Source organism: Microcaecilia unicolor, chromosome 11, assembly GCF_901765095.1.
Source record: "Microcaecilia unicolor chromosome 11, aMicUni1.1, whole genome shotgun sequence".
NCBI classification, from domain to species: Eukaryota; Metazoa; Chordata; class Amphibia; order Gymnophiona; family Siphonopidae; genus Microcaecilia; species Microcaecilia unicolor.
Window position 1 is genome coordinate 195,579,388 of NC_044041.1, and position 24,198 is coordinate 195,603,585.

At 45.7% G+C, this 24,198-nt stretch overlaps 1 protein-coding gene across 4 annotated transcripts in view; it reads right to left on the bottom strand.

Moving 5' to 3' along the window:
• The window catches only part of MAN1C1 (mannosidase alpha class 1C member 1), an 85,949-nt gene that overhangs the window by 15,427 nt on the left and 46,324 nt on the right, over positions 1–24,198 (bottom strand). For all 4 annotated transcript variants that reach the window (XM_030218791.1, XM_030218792.1, XM_030218793.1 and 1 more), the window contains exons 7-9: positions 23,748–23,871; positions 20,082–20,175; positions 3,336–3,451 (exon numbers count right to left, since the gene is read on the bottom strand). In XM_030218791.1, the coding sequence (XP_030074651.1) occupies positions 3,336–3,451; positions 20,082–20,175; positions 23,748–23,871 (334 nt within the window). The remainder of the gene's footprint in view (positions 1–3,335; positions 3,452–20,081; positions 20,176–23,747; positions 23,872–24,198) is intronic.

Consider the following 24,198-nt stretch of genomic DNA (forward strand, 5'->3'; position numbering starts at 1 on the left):
TGGACTAACGTGGGATGAGCTAAAGTGACACATTCATTCATTTTTGCATTTGAGCACAGAAATGGAAAGATCCAAGCGTCGCCCTCCAAACATTTTTGGTTAAAGTCTGGAAAATTGCTGGATTGGAAAGACTAGTCTGACTACAGAAACGCAAACCCTGGAAATAACCTCTCTTTTGGGCTCCTACACTCCCTTAACTTAGCCTACTGATGGCATCAATGTACATAAATGGATCTGTGAACATAAAATGTTAATTTTACTACAGGAGGAGTAGTCTAGTGGTTAGTGCAGCAGACTTTGATCCTGGGGAACTGAGTTCGATTCCTACTGCAGCTTCTTGTGACTCTGGGCAAGTCACTTAACCCTCCATTGCCCCTGGTACAAAATAAATAGTAGTTGCAAAAACCTCAGAAAGGCAGTATATCAAGTCCCATTTCCCTTATGACATCACAATATCAGAAGTGAGCCAAGTATCAGGCAATCAAGCCATTGTGACATCACTGATGAGGTTGGCTATTATTGGTGGAATGAGTGGAGGAGTAGCCTAGTGGTTAGTGCTGTGGACTTTGATCCCTCAGGAACTGAGTTCGATTCCCACTGCAGCTCCTTGTGACTCTGGGCAAGTCACTTAACCTTCCATTGCCCCTGGTACAAAATAAGGACCTGAATATATGTAAACCGCTTTGAATGTAGTTGCAAAAACCTCAGAAAGGCACTATATCAAGTCCCATTTCCCTATTTAAGATTCTAGATGGAATGTTGCAACTATTGAGATTCTGTTGCTACTATTTGAGATTCTACATGGAATGTTAATGTTGCTATTCCACTAGCAATATTCAATGTAAAAGCCTGCCCTTGCAGATCAGCAACGCAGTTGTGCAGGCTTCTGTTTCTGTGAGTCTGACGTCCTGCACGTACGTGCAGGATGTCAGACTCATAGAAACAGAAGCCTGCACAGCCGCACTGCTGATCTGCAGGGGCAGGCTTCTACATGGAATGTTGCTAATGCAGGAGTAGCCTAGTGGTTAATGCAGTGGACTTTGATCCTGGGGAACTGAGTTCAATTCCCACTGCAGCTCCTTGTGACTCTGGGCAAGTCACCTAACCCTCCATTGCCCCTCGTACAAAACAAGTACCTGAATATACGTAAACCACTTTGAATGTAGTTGCAAAAACCTCAGAAAGGCAGTATATCAAGTCCCATTTCCCTTACATGGAGTCCTTTTACTAAGGTGCGCTGAAAAATGGCCTGTGGTAGTGTACATGCGTGTTTTGGGCGCATACAGAATTATTTTTTAGCGCACCTACAAAAAAAATGCCTTTTTTAAATTTTTTACCGAAAACAGACGTACGGCAAAAAATGAAAATTGCTGTGCGTCCATTTTGGGTCTGAGACCTTACCGCAAGCCATTGACCTAGCAGTAAGGTCTCACGCGGTAACCAGATGGTAATGGTCTACGCGCATCAAATGCCAATTGATGCGCGTAGCTGACACGTGCCAGAAAATAAAAAAAATATTTTTCAGATACGCATAGTGGATGTGCGCCCAAAACTGAAATTACCGCAAGGGCCATGCAGTAACCAGGTGGTAACTCCAATTTGGCGTGCATTGGGCACGCATAGGCGCCTACGCAGCTTAGTAAAAGGGACCCTATGAGGCATATTTTCAAAGCACTTTGGGAGGCTAAGTTCCATAGGTTTCTATGGAACTTTGGGAGGCTAAGTGCTTTGAAAATAAGCCTCTATATGTTTTAAAACAAATACCTGTACTGTTTTCTGGATTCTGCTTCCCTTCCTGGAGTATATTTCTTCTATCTGCTCTTTCTTGTTACTATTGATTCCTATATATATGGAATTAGTTATAGATTATATTTTCCAGCCTTTCTGAAAATGCTTGTACAATGTATAATGTTCATTATTTGATGTATTTTTGATCTGCTGCATTGTTATTATTCTGGTTATTATGATAACAAATAAAATCATTTGAAAGAAAAAAAAGTATTTTACTGTAGATTCATTCAAGATCTTCGTTCAGTCGTTTTTGTTGCTTCGATTTGACTATCGCGACCTTGAATTGATGGGTTGCTCTAAGACCTTTGTTAAACAGACTACAGACTGCTTAAAACATTGAAGTCGGGCTGATTTATGGTCTAACCAGATTTGATTCAGTTCTAAGTTATTATTCTAGGTTGCATTGGTTGCCGATCAGGGCGCGGACTGATTTTAAATTGTGGTGTATGGTTTTTAAGATTTTGACTGGACAGGCTCCTGCTTATATGATGCTTTTGTTAATGTTACTCCATAGTACCACTTCAAGATACAATACTAGGGATCAAACTATTATTGCGTTTGTTGGAAGCAACGAAACTGAAATCGAGCAAACACCACTCTGCATAAATCAATAAGGAACGAGGTACCTCTATCACTTAGGTCTAGTAGCCATTATCTTAGCTTTTGGAAGTATTTAAAAGCATTCTTTTTTGATACATTTTGTCTTTGTACCTTTCTTAATAACATTGTCTATCGTAAGAACATTATAATTTGTGGTTTAATTGTGTTTTTCTTATGTAATTCCTGAACGTTACGGTTTGGTCTCTTTTTTTTTTGTAATCTGCTCTGAACTATGTAGGTTGTAGAAGAATATATAACATAATATAACGTAACATAACACTAAATATTTTTTTTTTATATATTTTTTCACCCAGCAGTTTCTTCCAATCAGAACCTAGTTTGGGATTGTGGTACCAGCAACTTTCATTTACAACCCTGACATTTTTCTTTTCCCCTATGTTACATCTGTTCTCACCCACCCAATGTTCCTACGTACTTAAGACCACTTTTACAAAACCGCCCTATCGATTCTCGGTGCAGCAAATGAGAAGTCTACTCAATTTGTGGCTTTGTAAAAGAAGCCCTTAGTCTAGTCGCTGCAGTTTGGTCCTGGGCCAGGGACCATGCAGAAAGGCTCCTTCTGAAATCTTGCAAGCATGTGCCCTGAATCCAGCCACTAGGTGTCACCCCTGAGCAATGACCATGACTTTACCCCCCACTCCAGGATCCCCAGCCCTGGCTGGCTTGGGAACAGGAGAGTCAACTTGGTGGTTGAATCAAGGATCTTCCATATGACTAACCAAAGAAGATATTAAAAATCTGCTTGGGTCAAAATTGTTCTACATCAATGCTTAGATTAAAAGAAACTAAAATTTAGATTTCCTGAGCAGAAATCCTGATTAACCATCACATATCAGGTAACTGGAATGCAAGACACATGAGCTAGCTGGGGGATGTCAGGAAACAGCTGAAAGGAGGGAGTAGAGCACGGACGAGCCTCCTACCTCCAGCGCTTTGTAGTACATTTCCTTTGCTTCTGAGTCCGTCTTTGCCGACATGAGCCAGGATTTGATCAAATATTCATAAAAGCTGTCACCAAGCCCTCCGACTGAGACGTGGTCTGAAATGGCACAAAGAAGGGTTACTCTACATTGACTTTTCAGTTTTCCATGAACTCCAAAACTCACAGGGTAAAAACTATGTTCCCAGCCTGCAGCTATGGAAGACTCATGCCTTGGACATGTGGCAAAGGTCCCTCACTGCGACCACTCAACCAAGCATGCACAAAAGTACAAAACAGCACAGCGATACCGAATCATGATTCCATTGCAAAGCACCAGGGGTGTTCAACCAATCAAATCACTGGACCATGGAACACACCTCCCCTCTGCCAACCTCCCTTGCCCCATGTTGGATTTTCTGTACAGTGCTCCAGTTAGTGCTATGGTAGTTGGACAATTCCATTGCAGGGTGTGGAGGGAACTTTTCCCAAGCCATCCTTTTTTAAACATACAGGCCCTTTTAGTAAAGTGCAGTATAATTTGCAATTACCATGCCTTAACGCAGGAATTTACCACATGATAGCTGCAAAGTGTATGCAGAACCTAGGGTGGGCGGAACCAGGATTCTCCCATTTAGGTCTGTTTTAAATTACTGGTCTTTTTACCACCGCCCCAAATTAGTACTCACCAGCCACCCGCAATTTAGAAAGATTAAAGACTAGAAAGGCCATGCGTATGAGAAAAGCAATTCTTTAATTACTTACCAAGATACAGATACAAATTGGTATTTTCTCATATGGGAAAGCAGCACTGTTACATAAAAATGTAATCTGTGACTGTCCCTTCCAACGTACTGCTCTGGTACAGCTGTTTTTATACCTTTTGTGTTAAGCAATGCTTCACGTTACTTCAGCACTTATCTTCCTCAGAGATCATTCTGTTCTCTGTTCTCATCATCTATTTTCCCTTAAGTTGCTAAATCACATTCTTCTGTCCATCCATAATTGCGCCTTTCCCACGCCAGCTTGCAAGTAGGAATGTCTTATCAGATCGGGGGTCTCTGGTCCCCATACTTCTCAGCCTTTTTGCCCTGTTTCAAAGTGCCCTTTCGCTCTGTTTCAGAGTGCCCAATCGTGCTCATTATTTACAGGTCCCTCGTTAATGTTCCCATTAGCACGCGATACCGCCGGCAGTTAACACAGAAGCACTTAGCACCTCCTATTTAGGAGGCAGTAAATGGTCCAGCGTTAACTGCGCTTTAGCCAGTTAGGTCATGGTAAGTGCAGCAGGCTACCTGGATAACATGTCCACACCCATTCTCTCCTTTCCTGCACAAAAAACCCCCCATTTAACATACAGTTTACTGCGCGGTAACTACTAGAATACCGCAAAACCCCTTACTGCAGTTGTTCGCTAGCAGTTACCACACAGTAAACCATGCGCTAACCCTGGGATTCTATATTTGGCGCCTTAATTTCTGTGTGGAAATCAAAGCGTATTTTATAATAATGCACATAACTTAACTAGTTAACTAGCTAATCGGCGCTGTCAATTGGAAGTTAACAAGCAATTATCAGCACTAACTGGCATTAAGTTTTTTTGCACAAAACTCGCTAAGCGTATTCTGTAACGTGATGTGTCTAAATTCTAAGTTGTATAGTTGGAAAGGGGGTGTGGCCATGGGCAGGGCCTGGGAATTTCTAAAATCTATGTGCGTTGTTATAGATTACACCTGCTCTGCGCCTAATTTAGGCATCAGGATTTACACTACGTAAAACATGGCGTAAATAAACACGACTACATTTGGCCGGGCGGAGAGGCGCTCGGTGTTTTTCTATATACCGCGCAGAACTTTAAGCCTATTCTATAAAATTTAGGCATACTTTACACAATATTCCTAGGCATATTTCTTTCCACCCAGAATTTGCAGCGCCATATATGGAATCAAGCCTTAGTGCTTAATGCACTTTACTAAAAGAGCCCTGTAGTTTTTTGTTTTTTTACTATGAAACATCTGTGCTGGGTGAAGGGTGCAGGCGCTTCTCTGCTCTTGTTTTTCCATCCTCTCAGCACGATGCCAGCAGTGACAGGCGCTCATTCAATAACATTCTTAGCACAGACTTGTTGCAGATCTGTTTTTTTTTTTTTTTTTTTAATACCACCGGCACTGAGCACATCCTGATCTCAACTTAAATCTCTACGTTCAGTGTGAAACGATACAAGTGTTTCCAAATAGACTAGATCGGGGGGGGGGGGGGGGGGGGGGGGGGGGGTTCTCAGTCCAGCCCTCAGCACAGTCAGCCAGTCTGGTTTTCAGGATATCCACGATGAATATGCATGAGACTGATGAGCATACAACCAAGACTGTGATTGCAACTCCATTTCATGCATTATCCTAGAAATAAGCAGTTGATTTTCCCAAGTCCATCTTAATAATAGCTTATAGACTTTTCTTTTAGGAAATTTTAGCCAAACCTTATTTAAACCCTGCTAAGCTAACCGCTTTTACCACATTCTCTGACAATGAATTCCAGAGTTTAATTACACACTGAGTGAAGAAATATTTTCTCCAGTTTGTTTTAAATTTACTACTTACTAACAAGAACAATTAACAGAATGTACAGACCTCTTCAGTCAGCCTTTCCTATTCTGTTAAGCTTTCAACTCAATGGGAACCTGCTACAGCTCCATCTGAATCTTTAGTCTTTCCACTTATCTCTATTTCTAGTTAGCTACAAGACCTTCTTTCCCCTCATCCCATTTGGAATCTCCTCCCTTAGCCACTGCACAACAGTCCAAGGGACTCAGACCACAGCACCTTCCAGGAATTGCTGCATGCTTGTTGTCCAGTCAACCAGCAGATGTCACTGTTGATCAATAGTTAATATGCCCTTCCTACCTAATGGAGAAGGGGGTGCAGTGCTCCCAAGGTGCTCTTTCTAACAACAAGCTTTAAGTGCTGTGGAAGAAGAGGGTCACTGTCTCTTGTTTGACTGCATATGCCAAAGTATAAACAGCCAGGTGTGACAGCTTACATTTTAAAGTCTGCTACCTTCTCATAAGTACATAAGTACATAAGTAGTGCCATACTGGGAAAGACCAAAGGTCCATCTAGCCCAGCATCCTGTCACCGACAGTGGCCAATCCAGGTCAAGGGCACCTGGCACGCTCCCCAAACGTAAAAACATTCCAGACAAGTTATACCTAAAAATGAGGAATTTTTCCAGTCCATTTAATAGCGGTCTATGGACTTGTCCTTTAGGAATCTATCTAACCCCTTTTTAAACTCCGTCAAGCTAACCGCCCGTACCACGTTCTCCGGCAATGAATTCCAGAGTCTAATTACACGTTGGGTGAAGAAAAATTTTCTCCGATTCGTTTTAAATTTACCACACTGTAGCTTCAACTCATGCCCTCTAGTCCTAGTATTTTTGGATAGCGTGAACAGTCGCTTCACATCCACCCGATCCATTCCACTCATTATTTTATACACTTCTATCATATCTCCCCTCAGCCGTCTCTTCTCCAAGCTGAAAAGCCCTAGCCTTCTCAGCCTCTCTTCATAGGAAAGTCGTCCCATCCCCACTATCATTTTCGTCGCCCTTCGCTGTACCTTTTCCAATTCTACTATATCTTTTTTGAGATACGGAGACCAGTACTGAACACAATACTCCAGGTGCGGTCGCACCATGGAGCGATACAACGGCATTATAACATCCGCACACCTGGACTCCATACCCTTCTTAATAACACCCAACATTCTATTCGCTTTCCTAGCCGCAGCAGCACACTGAGCAGAAGGTTTCAGCGTATCATCGACGACGACACCCAGATCCCTTTCTTGATCCGTAACTCCTAACGCGGAACCTTGCAAGACGTAGCTATAATTCGGGTTCCTCTTACCCACATGCATCACTTTGCACTTGTCAACATTGAACTTCATCTGCCACTTGCACGCCCATTCTCCCAGTCTCGCAAGGTCCTCCTGTAATCGTTCACATTCCTCCTGCGACTTGACGACCCTGAATAATTTTGTGTCATCGGCGAATTTAATTACCTCACTAGTTATTCCCATCTCTAGGTCATTTATAAATACATTAAAAAGCAACGGACCCAGCACAGACCCCTGCGGGACCCCACTAACTACCCTCCTCCACTGAGAATACTGGCCACGCAATCCTACTCTCTGCTTCCTATCTTTCAACCAGTTCTTAATCCATAATAATACCCTACCTCCGATTCCATGACTCTGCAATTTCTTCAGGAGTCTTTCGTGCGGCACTTTGTCAAACGCCTTCTGAAAATCCAGATATACAATATCAACCGGCTCCCCATTGTCCACATGTTTGCTTACCCCCTCAAAAAAATGCATTAGATTGGTGAGGCAAGACTTCCCTTCACTAAATCCGTGCTGACTTTGTCTCATCAGTCCATGTTTTTGTATATGCTCTGCAATTTTATTCTTAATAATAGCCTCCACCATCTTGCCCGGCACCGACGTCAGACTCACCGGTCTATAATTTCCCGGATCTCCTCTGGAACCTTTCTTAAAAATCGGAGTAACATTGGCTACCCTCCAGTCTTCCGGTATTACACTCGATTTTAGGGACAGATTGCATATTTCTAACAGTAGCTCCGCAAGTTCATTTTTTAGTTCTATTAATACTCTGGGATGAATACCATCAGGTCCCGGTGATTTACTACTCTTCAGCTTGCTGAACTGACCCATTACATCCTCCAAGGTTACAGAGAATTTGTTTAGTTTCTCCGACTCCCCCGCTTCAAATATTCTTTCCGGCACCGGTGTCCCCCCCAAATCCTCCTCGGTGAAGACCGAAGCAAAGAATTCATTTAATTTCTCCGCTACGGCTTTGTCCTCCTTGATCGCCCCTTTAACACCATTTTCGTCCAGCGGCCCAACCGACTCTTTGGCCGGTTTCCTGCTTTTAATGTATCTAAAAAAGTTTTTACTATGTATTTTTGCTTCCAACGCTAATTTCTTCTCAAAGTCCTTTTTTGCCCTCCTTATCTCCGCTTTGCATTTGGCTTGGCATTCCTTATGATCTATCCTGTTACTTTCAGTTGGTTCTCTTCTCCACTTTCTGAAGGATTGTTTTTTGGCTCTAATGATTTCCTTTATCTTACTGTTTAGCCACGCCGGCTGACGTTTAGTCTTTTTTCCCTTTTTTCTAATACATGGAATATATTTGTCCTGAACCTCCAGGATGGTGTTTTTAAACAGCATCCACGCCTGATGCAAGTTTTTTACTCTGCGAGCTGCTCCTTTCAGTCTTTTTTTCACCATTTTTCTCATTTTGTCGTAATCACCCTTTCTATAGTTAAACGCTAGCGTACTTGATTTCCTAGTTTCACTTCCTTCAATGCCAATATCAAAACCGATCATATTATGATCACTGTTATCAAGCGGCCCTCGTATCGTTACCCCCTGCACTAGATCATGAGCACCACTAAGGACTAAGTCTAGTATTTTTCCTTCTCTTGTCGGCTCCTGAACTAGCTGTTCCATGAAGCTGTCCTTGATTTCATCAAGAAATCTTATGTCCCTTGCGTGTACAGATGTTACATTACCCCAGTCTATATGCGGGTAATTGAAATCCCCCATTATTATTGTGTTGCCCAGTTTGTTTGCGTCCCTGATTTCCTTTAACATTTCCGCATCCGTCTGTTCGTCCTGGCCAGGCGGACGGTAGTACACTCCTATCACTATCCTTTTCCCCTTTGCACATGGAATTTCAATCCACAGTGATTCCAAGGAGTGTTTTGCTTCCTGCAGAATTTTCAATCTATTTGATTCAAGGCTCTCGTTAATATACAATGCTACCCCTCCACCAATCCGATTCACCCTATCACTACGATATAATTTGTACCCCGGTATGACAGTGTCCCACTGGTTATCCTCCTTCCACCAGGTCTCAGAGATGCCTATTATATCTAATTTTTCATTTAGTGCAATATATTCTAACTCCCCCATCTTATTTCTTAGGCTCCTGGCATTCGCATATAGACATTTCAAACTATGTTTGTTGTTCCTAAGTACATCATGCTTAGTACTTGACAGTATTAATTGGCAATCTTTTGTCTGATTTTTATTGTTATTTAAAGATACCCGATCGGAGAGCACGTGACGTGATGAGCTGAGTGGACGTGTGCTGCTTTAGCTCTTGGGCCCTCGCTCCAGAAACCGCTTGAATATTGCAACACGAGAGATTAAACAGGGAAATTTAAAGCTGGCGTACCTTAATGGACAAATATCTTAAACAGTCTCCACCCGGAATGGCGCTACGAACGGGGAAAAAAGATAAGGAGAAAAGTAAAATGTCAGCGCCAGACCCGAAAATGGCGGAGGACCCGCTTCCGGCGCAACAAAATTTTACAGCGTCGCAACTTGAACAGTTAACGCTTGCAGTTGCAAATGCTTGGCAGCCAAAATGGGACGCTTTAGATTTAAAATTGGACGCTTTCAATACGAAAATGGAAGGTTTGGAAACCCGAATGGAGGATGCAGAGACCAGGGTGTCCGCCTTGGAGGACGATTCGCAAGGCTACAGCACAGATTTGCGGGAGGTAAAACGGCAGCTTCAAGAGCACATGGATAAGCTGGAAGATCTAGAAAATCGCTCCCGCAGGAACAATGTGCGGATAGTGGGCCTTTCCGAGAAAATACCTGACAAGAACCTGGTGGACTGGCTCACGGGATGGTTATCTAAGGAATTGGCCTTGACAGACTCATTTGGGCAGTTGGTTATTGAAAGGGCACATCGAATTGGCCGAATCAGAGAAAATCAAGAGCGACCAAGAGTGGTGGTTGCGCGGTTGCTCAATTATCGTCATAAAATGGAAGTCCTACAAGGATTTAAGATACGTAGAGGTGAACTAAAACATGAGGGACGGCAAATCCTGATTTTTCAGGATTACTCAACTGGAGTGCAGGAGAGACGGCGTAAATTTCACCCTATATGCTCATCGCTGGCCCAAAAACAAGTTCGATTTGTTCTGCAGTACCCAGCCTCCCTGAAAGTGCAAGTCCAAGGACAATGGCAGACTTTTAAATCATTGGAAGAAGCAAAAACAAGCCTCCGAGATCAAGGCATGCTGGACGGAGTCTAAAGATGTTGGTAATATAAAGGAGACCAGATACTAAATGTTGCAGTAATTATAGTTATAAACATGTGTCATATATAGGAGTTGGGGGCTCTCGACACGCTAGGTGCTTTCTTGCTAATTCCGGGGCTAGGCCTGGGAATCTGGCTATAGGGTTAGAACGGTTGGGGGGGAATGAGGGGACTCAGGGAGAAAGGTTAATATTACAAAGACAAGTACTAGACGTTAAAGAGAAGCGAAACTTATTACATGGGAACCGGGAGAAGTGTATAATGGAATTGGGAGGTACTTTTAGAGTTTGTTCTAGAGAGTGGGGTCTTGGAGCTGAGGAGACCTGTAAAACCTGGGGCGTAGCAGGACACTGGAAATGGGGTGGTTTAAAAGATGACCACTAGACTAATATCATGGAACGTGGGTGGGATTAGTTCCCCAATTAAAAGATCTAAGATACTCTCTGCACTTAAGAGACACAGAGCGGATATTGCGTGCTTACAAGAGACGCGGTTAACTGATCTGGAACATTCTAAACTACAAAAGCATTGGGTCGGAGAAGTATTTGCAGCGTCAACACAGAGTCGTAGGGGGGGGGTGGCGGTGCTATTTAGAAAGGGGCTCCCATATAAAGCGACAGTATTGGAAAGGGGGGCTCGGGGGGACCATATAATGTTGAAGGTTTGGTTAGCGGGGAGAATTTTGTTGCTTTTGGTTTTATATGGGCCTAATAATCATGATGCATCCTTCCTCACCAACCTAGCAGGGAAGTGCCTGCAAAGTCATGGTGGAGAGTTGATAGTGGTTGGGGATTTCAATGCAGTCCTGGATCCCCGGCAGGATTGTTCTAGCACAAAGGATTCTCAGTATAGAGGAGTGCGGGCTAGAGAATTTCAGACATTCTCCAAGACCCTTGATCTGGTAGATCCGTGGAGGATTTATCACCCAGGAGAGAAAGATTACACGCACAGGTCAAGGGCGCATGGCACGTTTGCCAGGATAGACTATATATTACTAGCCCGCAACATATTTCACCTAGTAGACACAGCACATATAGGCCCAGAAGAAGTGGCAGATCATGCTATGATATGGATAGATATTAAAGTTACCACAGATACAACTGGACAGAGAGGGTGGAGATATCCGGCGGGCTTATATCATGATACACGGTTGCGGTCACATGTGCAGCGGAACTGGGACCAATATATAGAACATAATAAATGGCATGCCACCCATCAGCCCGAGTTGTTCTGGATGGCCTCTAAGGCGGTCATCCGGGGAACCATTATAGCTTATTGCAGTGCTAAGAACAAGAAGAGGGCTGTGGGCATATTGAACTTAGAGCGCCAGTTGCAGAGGGCTAAGAGAATTCACCTTCACCACCCCACAATAGCTAATTTGGAAAATTTGAAGGCTACACAGGTGGCCCTTAATAGTCTATTACATGAAGGGGAATTGAGATCGGCCCTTTTTTACAAATACAAATTACAAAAACATGGCAATCGGGCAGGCAGAATGTTAGGGCGCTTAATAAAAAATTCAGGAGCCCCGAGGACAGTGGCAGCATTGAAAGATAAAAAAGGGAACTTAATTACGGACCGTCGAAAGATTGGGCAAGCATTCACAGATTATTTCTCAGCCCTATATAAATTAAGACAAGCTCCCTCGGAACGAGAGATACAACAATATATAGCACAGGCAAAGCTCCCAAAAATAACAGGGGAACAGCTGGGGAACTTGAATAAACCTTTGACATTGATAGAAGTACAAGCTGTGATTAAAACATTGAAGCTCTGGTCAGCTCCAGGGCCAGATGGATTTTCAGGAGAGTACTATAAAATACTATCAGGGAAGGCCCTAGCATCTCTACTGGAATACTATCGGGAGGTAATAGAAAAAAGGGAATTTCCACAGTATGCAAATTCAGCGCTCATAACTTTGATACCCAAGCCAGGGAAGCCATTAGACAATGTCGAATCCTATCGACCAATTTCGCTGTTAAACGTTGATACAAAAATTTTGGCAAAACTGATGGCTGTGAGGTTGGCGGAATATCTACCATCATTGATAGGCCCCGAGCAGGTGGGGTTTGTGAAAGGCCGTCAGTCCGTACATAATATTAGGAAAACTTTGATGGCCATGGCGATCAGTCAACAACAGGGGGCGCCCACCCTGGTATTAAGTTTAGACGCTGAAAAGGCGTTTGACCAGGTGGGGTGGACGTTCATGTTCCAGACACTGGCGGCCATGGGTATAGAAGGCTGGTTCATGTACGCAGTCCAAACGCTCTATTGTCAACCCAAAGCGGGAGTGTTCATTAATGGTGTCCGGGAACCAGAGTTTACAATACAGCGTGGTACTAGACAAGGTTGTCCCCTATCCCCTTTGTTGTTTATCATGACCCTGGAACCCTTACTGCGTATGGTCTCTTTGGCTCCAGATCTTCAAGGGGTTAAGTTAGCAGGGCAGGATATCAGAATATTAGCTTATGCAGATGATTTGTTAGTAATTCTACGAGAGCCCCCACGGACCTTACCAAGATTGTTGCAGCAAATTGAACAGTATGGGAATCACTCAGGTTTTTGTCTAAATCTACATAAATCTATGGCCTTGCCGGTGTTGCCAGAAGAGCAGATAAATTGGCTAGGGACTTTCCCATTACAGTGGACACAGAACTCTTTGAAATATTTGGGAGTCACAATTACCAGGGATCTAACAAAACTTTATGGGCAGAATGTGCAGAGATTGTTGCAGGACACTACCAAACAGTTGGAGGTCTGGGGGAACCTACCACTCTCACTCATGGGAAGAATTGCACTATTTAACATGGTGATAGTCCCCAGGTGGTTATACACATTCCAATCACTCCCACTATTCCTAAAAAAGGTGGATGAACAGAAGTTGATAAAACTGGTGCAAACTTTCCTTTGGAGAAAGAAAAAGCCACGACTGTCTTACACAACATTAACTGTCCCGGTGGAGTATGGAGGCCTGGGCTTGCTGAACATTAAGTATATGACGGTGGCAAGTGGAATGCGTCATGTAAATGACTGGTTTCGTGGAACCCAGGATTACTCGGATACTCATATAGAGTTACAACTATATCCTGAGACGCACTTCAGTGCCTTCTTACATACGGCAGGGCCTTCCCTGCCGTATATACTACAGCGGACAGGAATAGTGAGGTCGGCGAAAGCGGTGTGGCAATGGGTTTGTAAATTGCACAAATTTTCATCAAAAACTACCCCATTTCTGCCGATTTGCGGGAATCCCGCCTTTCCACCTGGAACTTTATACCCAGCTTTTCACAGATGGAAGCGTAAAGGGATGGTATACCTATTACATGCAGTTACCCTTGAAGGAAGGATAAAGCCGTTCCAAGAGCTCCGGGAAGAATTTGATCTGCTCCCCTCAGATGAGTTTCATTATGGACAGCTAAAACACTACATACAGTCTTTGCCCTGGGAGGATTTAGCTGAAGATGTTCAAGAAGAGCTGGCTTCGGCATTTTCTCTAGCAGCGCAGCAACGGGTTCCACTAAAATTTCATCATAGACATATCAGAGATACTGTTCCGGAACCTGACTTTGTAAAGCTGTTAACTCAGTGGAAAGAGGATATTCAGTTGGACCTTACAGTAGCGCAATTTAAAGCTTACATTTTGACTATGAAGAGACGTACCATCATGATGTCGCATTGGGAGACTCAATATAAAGTGGCACTCAGACTTTATATCCCCCCCAGGAGGGCTTTCCATATGGGGGTCTCCCCGTGGGGGGAGTGTCCTAAATGCAAGGAGGCTGGAGCTACCTTGGGGCATATGCTTTGGACATGCAGAGGCATAGCTAAATTTTGGAAACAGCTTACACAATATGTTTCTACTATCTGGCGAACCAGATGGACATGCAATTCGGGATTGTTGCTGGGACACCCAGTGTTTATTCACCCAATACCAAAAGGATTCACAGCCTTTGTATACAGGGCTACTGTGACTGCCATGCAGGTGATTTTGTCTGAATGGGTGACCAGTCAATACCCATCATACTCTCAGTGGCGGACACGAATGATTTTGATGATGCGGATGGAGAGGACGGGAGTGGTTGACTTTAGCTCCAGGACAGGGTTGCGGTTCCAGAATATATGGAGCCCGCTATTAAATACAATGACCCCGGTTGCGAGAAGTAGACTGTTGAACTTCTAGTATTAAGTTTTGTTCACATAGGAGAGAGGGAAGGGAGGGAGAGGGAGGGGATTATTGGGGGGAAGGTTGGGGGGGGTTGTTGGGAAGGGAGGGATTATAATAAAAAACGAAAACAATTTGTTTCTGTAAATTTCAGCAAACTCACATTACCTGTAATAATGAAGAATTGTTATTGTGAATGCAAGTGATAAAGTTGTATAGTGATATATGTACAGGATACTGGTTTTGAATAAAAATGATAAATCATAAAGATACCCGATCTACTACAGTCTCTTTTGCAACCTCACTATCAGGATACTCTATCTTCCCTGTTATGGTGATATCTTTGAAAGATACCTTATCCCGAACCATGCTCTTTTGAGCGACTGTCGGCCTTCCCCCCATTTCTAGTTTAAAAGCTGCTCTATCTCCTTCTTAAACGCCGATGCCAGCAGCCTGGTCCCACTCTGGTTAAGATGGAGCCCATCCTTTCGGAATAGGCTCCCCCTTCCCCAGAATGTTGCCCAGTTCCTAACAAATCTAAAGCCCTCCTCCCTGCACCATCGTCTCATCCACGCATTGAGACTCTGGAGCTCTGCCTGTCTCTTGGGCCCTGCGCGTGGCACAGGTAGCATTTCAGAAAATGCTACCCTGGAGGATCTGGATTTCAGCTTTCTACCTAAGAGCCTAAATTTTGCTTCCAGAACCTCTCTCCCACATTTTCCTATGTCATTGGTACCCACATGTACCAAGACAGCGGACTCCTCCCCAGCACTATCTAGAATCCTATCTAGGTGACACGTGAGGTCCGCCACCTTCGCACCAGGCAGGCAAGTCACCAGGCGATCCTCACGTCCACCAGCCACCCAGCTATCTATATGCCTAATGATCGAATCACCAAGTACAACAGCTGTCCTAACCTTTCCCTCCCGGGCAACATTTGGAGATATATCCTCGGTGCGAAAGGATAATACATCCCCTGGTGGGCAGGTCCTGGCTACAGGAGTACTTCCTACTTCACCAGGGTGATGCTCTCCTTCTAGGAGACCTCCCTCCTCCAAGGTAGCACAGGGGCTACCTGACTGGAGGTGGGACTTCTCTACAACATCCCTGTAGGTCTCCTCTATGTACCTCTCTGTCTCCCTCAGCTCCATCAAGTCTGCTACTCTAGCCTCAAGGGAACGGACACGTTCTCTGAGAGCTAGGAGCTCTTTGCATCGGGCACACACATATGACACCTCACCAATTGGGAGATAATCATACATGTGACACTCAATGCAAAAGACTGGATAGCACCCCTCTCGCTGCTGGACTGCTGACTCCATCTTAGTGTTTTTTGAGTTTTTCCGTAATTTAAAACTTGCTAAAGTATTAAGGATATCAGCCTATCACTAACTTACAGTTCCTCCTTTAAACCCCAATCTTCAAGTTCCGAAAGCACAAGCAAAATTTGTTCACTTACCAGAGAAATATCCTCTTCTCCCAGAACTTATTAGAAGGAAAGTCCTCCACAGCACCTGGTAGGAGCACTGTGCACCTTGAGCAGAGGCCCCGAGTGGATCGGAACGGACCTGGGAGTCACTCTGGCGAAGGCTCCGAGGATATGCAGATGAGCTGCAAGTCCTCCACGGCACCTGAGAAGGCAACCGGTGGGAGAGCTGGGCACCTCTCAACCAAGAAAAGGCTTACCAGGGGTTAGGCCGAAGCCAGCATTCCTCCCCCTGAGGGTCACCTGATCCTGGCTAAGAAGTACCTGGTAGCTCTCCATCAAAACAAATATGACAGGTACATCTTTCTCAATTGACAATTATGCCACATAAGCTTTTAGCAACCCAGACATGCCTTGTTTTGCATACCTTTCAGATGTATTTAGAACATGCCATTCAGGCAGTCCAAGACAGGAAAATGACTCATTCTGAATGAATGCTTTACAAGATTTCTAATTAAGATGGTTACAGTATCTCATTTCAGTAAAAATAAGGATCCTCCCCGACACTTCTTGAGAAAATGAGGTTTTTTAGTGCCATATGTGCTACTGTAAACCTTAAGTATGGTGTTTTACCAACTTTAAATTAAAACAACTGTTCATTTGCAATTAAAAAGAAATCCCAAACGCTAATGAAAAGTCCTCTCTTTACTACATGCAAACCAATATTCAGTTATCAGCATTTAATACTGGGCTCCGTGCTACACCTTGTGCAAAATCATCTTTCTGGTGCTCACGGGGAAAAGTGTTTGACCATGGCTTTTGCGCTATTAGGTCAAAATAATGCACATGAGTTCCCCTATCAGGCTAACAGGGCTTCCCCTGTGCTCATTCATGCAGAACTTGCTAATTGCCTTAAGGCTTTCTGGTGATCTGTAATCCTCACAGACCAGTGGTGTAGCTACGTGGGGCCTTGGGGGGCCTGGACCCTGTAGATGTGGCCCTGGACCCCCCTGCCGATGACCCTCTCGACCCCCCCTCCCGCCGCCAACCCGCCGTCGCCTGCCTTTGCTGTACTGTCTCGCTGCCCTTCCCTATGCATGAAAGAAGAAACGGAGGGGCCCGTGTACAAAGGCACGGTAGGCTCTTCGCGTTTGCAGCGTGCCCAAAAACGAGACTACCGCCAGGCTAGCATGCCTCCCTTGCGGTAATTTCGGATTTGGCACGCACCCATATCACTGGGACAAATGATTTATTTCCTACCGCGTGCGGTGTTTCCAGCGTTAAATCGGCAGTTGGCGGCTGCTGACCGGTTACCGCGAGTGTAGCGCGTGAGCTCTTACCGCTAGATCGATGGGCTCAGGCCGTAAATAGGCGCACGCTGGTTTCAATTTTACCGCAGGCCCTTTTCCCATTGGAAAAAAAAAAGTCTTTTTTCCCAGATGTGGTAAAAACTGGCCCGGTGAGCGCCAATATATACGTGCCCACACTGCTGCAGGCCACGTTTTGCCGTGGTTCAGTAAAAGGACCCTGAAGTGAGAGGGGATGTGAGTCACTGCCCCAGGCACCCTTTTCCTAAAGGGTGTTAAGCCCTTAGCGCAAGGTTAGAACGCGAGAACAGGATACTGCAGTGGATCCCAAACATAATCGGCTCACAGTACCCTCAGGAGGAGTAGCCTAGTGGTTAGTGCAGCAGACTTTGATCCTGGGGAACTGAGTTCGATTCCCACTGCAGCTCCTTGTGACCAGTGGCGTAGCCAGACAGCCAGTTTTGGATGGGCCTGAGCCCAAAGTAGGTGGGCACAAAATTTGTGTTTTGAGTGAACTGAAATGACGGCCGTGCGGGGGAGGAGGGGGGTGGAAAGTGGAAACACATTACAAATTGGCTTCCTTACCTTGCTTACAGTGGACTAGATAGGTTCATTTCCACTCTGGTCTTGGGCAGCGCTTTCTCCCTTCTCCATCCCCTCCCGAGTTTTGCATTTCTCCCTCTCTTCTGCCTGCTCTCCCCGTCCGCTTGGTCTGGTAATTTTTACTGCCCTGAAGCGCCGTTCTCTCTCCAGCACCGGTGATTCCCATAGTCAGCCTTCTGCCAGCACAAATCGTCGGGGGCCTCTCCTCAGGTGCGCGTCCCACCTTTGCGGAAAACAAGAAGTTGCAGAGTAGGCGGAACGTGCCTAAGGAGAGGCCCCGACGATGCACGCTGGCAGAAGGCTGACTATGGGAATCGCCGGTGCTGGAGGGAGAACGGTGCTTCAGGGCAGTAAAAGTGAGCAGACCACGTGAACGGGGAGAGCAGGCAGAAGAGGCAGGAAAAGATTGGAGCCTCGCTTGGGAGAGCTACGCCATTGGTTGGGTTGGGGCAAGTTAGGGTGGGCGGGCCTGGAGCCAAAGTGGCTGGGCCTGGGCCCATCCAGGCCCGCCCGTGGCTACGCCCCTGCTTGTGACTCTGGGCATCACTTAACCCTCCATTGCCCCTGGTACGAAATAAGTACCTGAATATATGTAAACCACTTTGAATGTAGTTGCAAAAACCTCAGAAAGGCGGTATATCAAGTCCCATTTCCCATTCCCTATTTGAGATTCTACATGGAATGTTGCTACCATTGGAGATTCTAGATGGAATGTTGCTACTATTGAGATTCTGTTGCTACTATTTGAGATTTTACATGGTATGTGCAGGACATCAGACTCACAGAAACAGAAGCCTGCGCGGCCGCATTGCTGATCTGCAAGGGCAGGCTTCTACATGAACTGTTACTAGTGGAGGAGTAGCCTAGTGGTTACTACAGTGGACTTTGATCCTGCGGAACTGAGTTCAATTCCCACTGCAGCTCCTTGTGACTCTGGACAAGTCACTTAATCCTCCATTGCCCCAGGTACAAAATAAGTATCTGAATATATGTAAACTGCTTCGAATGTAGTTGCAAAAACCTCAGAAAGGCAGTATATCAAGTCCAATTTCCCTTTCCCTAGGCTACACATTTCCACTAAGGTCTGCCCCCCCTTCCCCCAATGGCACTGAATCCTACTTTTGCTGGGGGTGAAGCCCAAACCCCACCAGTGGAAGAGGTCCGCTACCCGAGGCCCCAAGGTCCATGCCGCTTCATCCGCCAATGCCGGCACTCCCGCACATGCTCAGTTCAACTCCCGCAGCACCCCGTTTTGGGAACCGCTGGGCTACCGTATAAGCCATTAAAGTGTTTTACAGTATTCTGCCTGTTTGCGTGCGCTACTTATTTAAAAAAAATATTTTTAGAGGCAGCGTGTCATGCACAGAGAGTGGGCGTTCCTGTGTTACCCAGCTACCGCGCACTAACCGGATAACGCAGAGTTAATGCAGGACTATTTAGCATCTCCTAAACTGGAAACAGTAAGTGCTTTCGTGTTAATTTTTTTGCAGATTTTATGCGCACGACCTGTAAAAAAAAAAAAAAAAAAAAAGTGCCCTCTAAAGTATCGCGTTAAATCTGGGCTTAACGTACAGGAAAATTCCACCTAAGAACGCGTAAAAACCCAGATTTTACTACACTTTACTAAAAGGAGCCCTTAGCACTGTGAGTTGTGCAGGATGTTTTTCATTTCATTATTCATTTTGGTTCGCTAGTGATCAGGATGTGAGGGGGGAGGGGGGTTATTTTGTTTCTTCTTTTATTTTGGTTTGTTTCACTTTTATTCACAATAAACGGTTTTAACATGCCTGAAAACCATTGAATCCACGCTAAATTGAAAGAAGGAAAGGACACTTTTTGTTTTGAGAATGATTCAAAGCTAGATGAATGTTGGCATTTCTCTATCTGGCACCAATGAGATCTTGAGGGCTCACAACATACACGGATGATACTCTTCCAAAAGCTTGCCTTGTACCTTCTTCCTGTGGGACAAACCTTCAGATGTCACTTCCACACTCTCACACACACACTGAGTCCCTTTCAACCTCCAGCAGAGCCTAAGTGAGAAGGGCCAGGAATCTAAATCAGTCCCCATTAGTAATTAACATCACCATAGGAAGAGGAGATTTCTGTACATACGCTGAACCCAGTTTCCACTAACAGGGCTAAGAAAATTGGGGTACAAGCCATGAGGTTTCTCGATCCTTTTCAAAACCTGCCGGACGTTCATTACCTAGAAATAAAAGAGAAGTTGACTTGAGACGCTTGATGGACTGGGCAAGACAAATAATCCCCCCCCCCCCCCTCCAGTGGCGTAGCCAAGGGTGGGCCCGGATGGGCCCAGGCCCACCCAGTAGCAGCACACCTATGATGTGACTGGCAGAGATCCCCAAGTCCCACCAGCCGAAAACTCCCAACAACTGTCCCTCCTGCGTACCTTGTAAATAGCAGATCTTCGCCTGCAGCAAGTGATACATACTGCTCGCACCGGCCCCACAGCCTTCCCTCTGACATATTCCCGCCTGTGCGGAAACAGGAAGTTGAATCAGTGGGAAGGCTGTGAGGCCAACATGAGCAGCGTGTATTAGTTGCTGCTCGCTGCCGGTGAAAATCTGCTATTTAAAAGGTATGCGGGAGAGGGGGGATGTTTGAGAGATCATACGGCATGCTGGCGAGAGACCAAATCACCTGTAGGATGGGGCAGGGTTCTACTGCCCACCCATTTTGGGCCCAGGCCCACCCAAAATTGGGTGTCTGGCTACGCCCCTGCCCCCCCCCCACCCTTCTGAATTGATATTATAATGATGAGATTCTGTCCTACAGGAACCTTCAGGGGTAACTTTAGTCACCCGCAAACACCAAACTTCTAAGGTACAGTAAAACAAACATCAGGTCATATGAGCTGTACGAGATATAGTGAAAAAGATTCTGATCTGGTACCAGCAAACTGACTGGGATTAAACCCCAGAACTGCCCAAGTGAACCAAGCACAAAGGAGTCAATTCTATAAAGGGTGTTAAAAATTAGGCACCCAAAATCTAGACGCTAAGCTAGAATTCTCTAACAGAAAATTTATGCACCTAATCTGTTACAGAAATACTTGCGTAAGTCAGCAATCAGACACCTACTGCCCAACATTCAGCGCTATTAGGGGCCCTTTCACTAAACTGCGTAGGCGGTGGCTTCGTGTGCCCAATGCACGCCAATTTGGAACTACTGGCTACCACGTTGCCCAGGCAGTAATTTCATTTTTTTATGCGCGTCCACTATGCGCGCCAGAAATTTTCCTAGCACGCAGCGCTAACCGGGCAGTAATCGGCAGTGTACGCTCGCAGACAATTACTGCCCGGTTAACGTGTGAGACTTTACCGCTAAGTCAATGGCCGGTGGTAAAGTCTCAGACCAATATGGATGCGCACCAATTTTTATTTTGCCACACGTCCATTTTCGGCAAAAAAAAAAAAGGCCTTTTTTGCAGGTGCGCTGAAAAATGGGCCTGTGCACGTCCAATATATGTGCCTACACCAGCGCAGGCCATTTTTCAGTCTACCTTAGTAAAAGGACCCCACAGCCGGCCAGGAATGGCTCTGGACCGATTAAATAGCCTTAAACTGGCTAAGTTCTAATATTCAGCACGACACAGCTGGCTATCTCAGCTGAATATCAGCGCTTAACAGCTAGCCTGGTCACTGGCTACGTCAAGTGACATAGCCGGTTAGCGCCAAAATTCACCGGCTAATTAAGCAGGTCTATCTTTGGCCACTACAACTTTGTCAGCTGATAAATATCGACTTAACCCCAAAAAAACCTACCGCACGTGGTGTTTCTGGCATTAATCGGCAGTTGGCACATGCTGACTGGTCACTGCGCATGTAGCGCTTGAGCCCTTATCACCAGGCCAATGGGTGGCAGTGGTCTCAAGCCAAAAATGTAGGCACACTTGTTTCAATTTCAGCACAAACGTCATTTTCCGGGCCCTTAAAAAAGAGCCGTTTTCCTAGATGCAGTAAAAACAATCGCCCACTAAGCGCCAAAAAGACGCGCTCGCACTACCGCAGACCACTTTTTACCACAGCTTAGTAAAAGGACCCCTCGGTTATAGAAGTGCCATTTCACCACTTCCATTACTTGCTGTTTGAGCGCCAAAAGGTCGGCGCATTTGCTGACTCACGCTACTATTTCTAACACGTATCAGGCGCATAAATATGCTGTTCTAGAACAATCAAAGTGTTCAGCACTCCCGGGCTCCACATTCTCAGAAATGTTTGATGTGCAGCTCTTCTGCAATAAGAAACATTTCTCACTACAACCAGTTGCTTCGAAAATGCGCTAAAAGTGGGCATTTCATCTCGGTGACATAAAGGACAATTCTAGAACATATGTAAATGCCAGTACAGTGCCTAAACGCTATTCTGTAAATAACACCATAAGTGTTGCCATACCGGGACAGACCGAAGGTCCATCAGACCCCGTCTCTGTTTCCAACAGTGGCCAATCCAGGTCACAAGTACCTGGCAAGATCTCAGGACCAGTGGCGTAGGAAGGGGGGGGGGGGCGGTCCGCCCCAGGTGCACACCGCTGGGGGGTGTCGGCGCCTCGCTGGTTCCTTGCTCTCTCTGCCCCGGAACAGGTTACTTCCTGTTCCGGGGCAGAGAGAGCAGGGAACCAGCGAGGCGCCGACACCCCCCAGCGGCGTGCACTCGGCAGATTGGCTCTCCCGCCCGCCCCTCACCGCCTTCCAGGTATGTTCTCGGGGGGGGGGGGGGGGGGGGGGGTTGCGCCACGCTGCACTCCAGGGGGGGGGGGGTGCACAGCGGTGACCCGCCCCGGGTGTCAGCTGCCCTCACGATGCCACTGCTCAGGACAGTAAAGCAGACTTTATGTTGCTTATCCTAGAAATAAGCAGTGGATTTTCCCCAAGTCCATCTTAATAATGGCTTACGGACTTTTCTTTCGGGAAATTATCCAAACCTTTTTTTAAACCCTGCTAAGCTAACTGCTGTTACCACATTCTCTGGCAATGAATTATCTGATTTGTTTTAAATGTACTATTTAGTAACTTCATTGCGTGCCCTCTAGTCTGCTTAATTCACACATCATGTACTTGCACGAGGAGTGGACAAGGGGTGAAGCATGAGCAGGATCTAGGCGGGGCTCTCATTTACGCACATAACTTATAGAATACTGTACACCGCACACATCCCCGCACACTTAGCTGCATGCACTTAAGAGCTGGTTTGTGCAAAGTTAGGCACTTTGATAGCCGCTTACAATAGAACTCTATAAAGAAAAGCAGGCAGTTATGTTCCTATCGCACACCCTCTGGGCATCTAACGGAAGGCTCCCAGTATAGAATATTCGATAATGCTACATACAGAAAACCCCAACACGTCAAAACATTCAGGGGTCCTTCTACTAAGGTGCGCTGAAAAATGGCCTGCGCTAGTGTAGGCATGTTTTGGATATGCGCAGATCCATTGTTCAGCGCGCCTTTTAAACCATTTTTTGCCGAAAATGGACGTGCGGTACAATTAAAAGTGGAGCGCGTCCATTTTGGGTCTGAGACCCCCCACCACCAGCCATCGACTTAGCAGTGCGTTAACTGTGCAGTAATCGCCTACGCGCATCAAGTCGGAGTTACCGTCCGATTTTTCTGGCGCGCCCGTAGTGGTCGCACATCAAAAATGAAATTACCGCACGGGCCACATGGTAACTCCGAACTGGACGCACGTTGGGCACACGTAAGCACCTAGGTGGCTTACTAAAAAGGCCTCTTGCTGCTCGAGTGAAATGTCAGCCACTTGCCTTCTCTGTAAACAACGGGTTTCCGGATACTTGACTGAGTTGTAAAAATTCTAAATGCAGGGTTCCAAATTCTGCCAGGATACTGCTTCCCGCCGACGCCCAGCCCCAACTCCAACTCAGACCGCTGAAAAACAAGAGCCCAGTTACACAAGCACTCTTCGTATCAAGCAGGGGCGTAGCCAGACAGCAGATTTTGGGTGGGCCTAGGCAAGAAGTGGGTGGGCACCAAATGTTCTCTCCCTCACCCCCACAACAATATCTCAGCTGGTGGGAAAATGCTTCTCTCCAGTCTCCATCTTGGTAGTCTGCAGCAGGCATGCGCTGAAAACTGAGCATGCGAAGGTGCCAGTATTGTGGGGAGCAGCATTTTCATTACCATGTGCTACTGTTGGATGGACCTGAGCCCTAAGTGGGTTTGCCGGGTTCTAGAAGCCTGGATTGGCCACTGTCG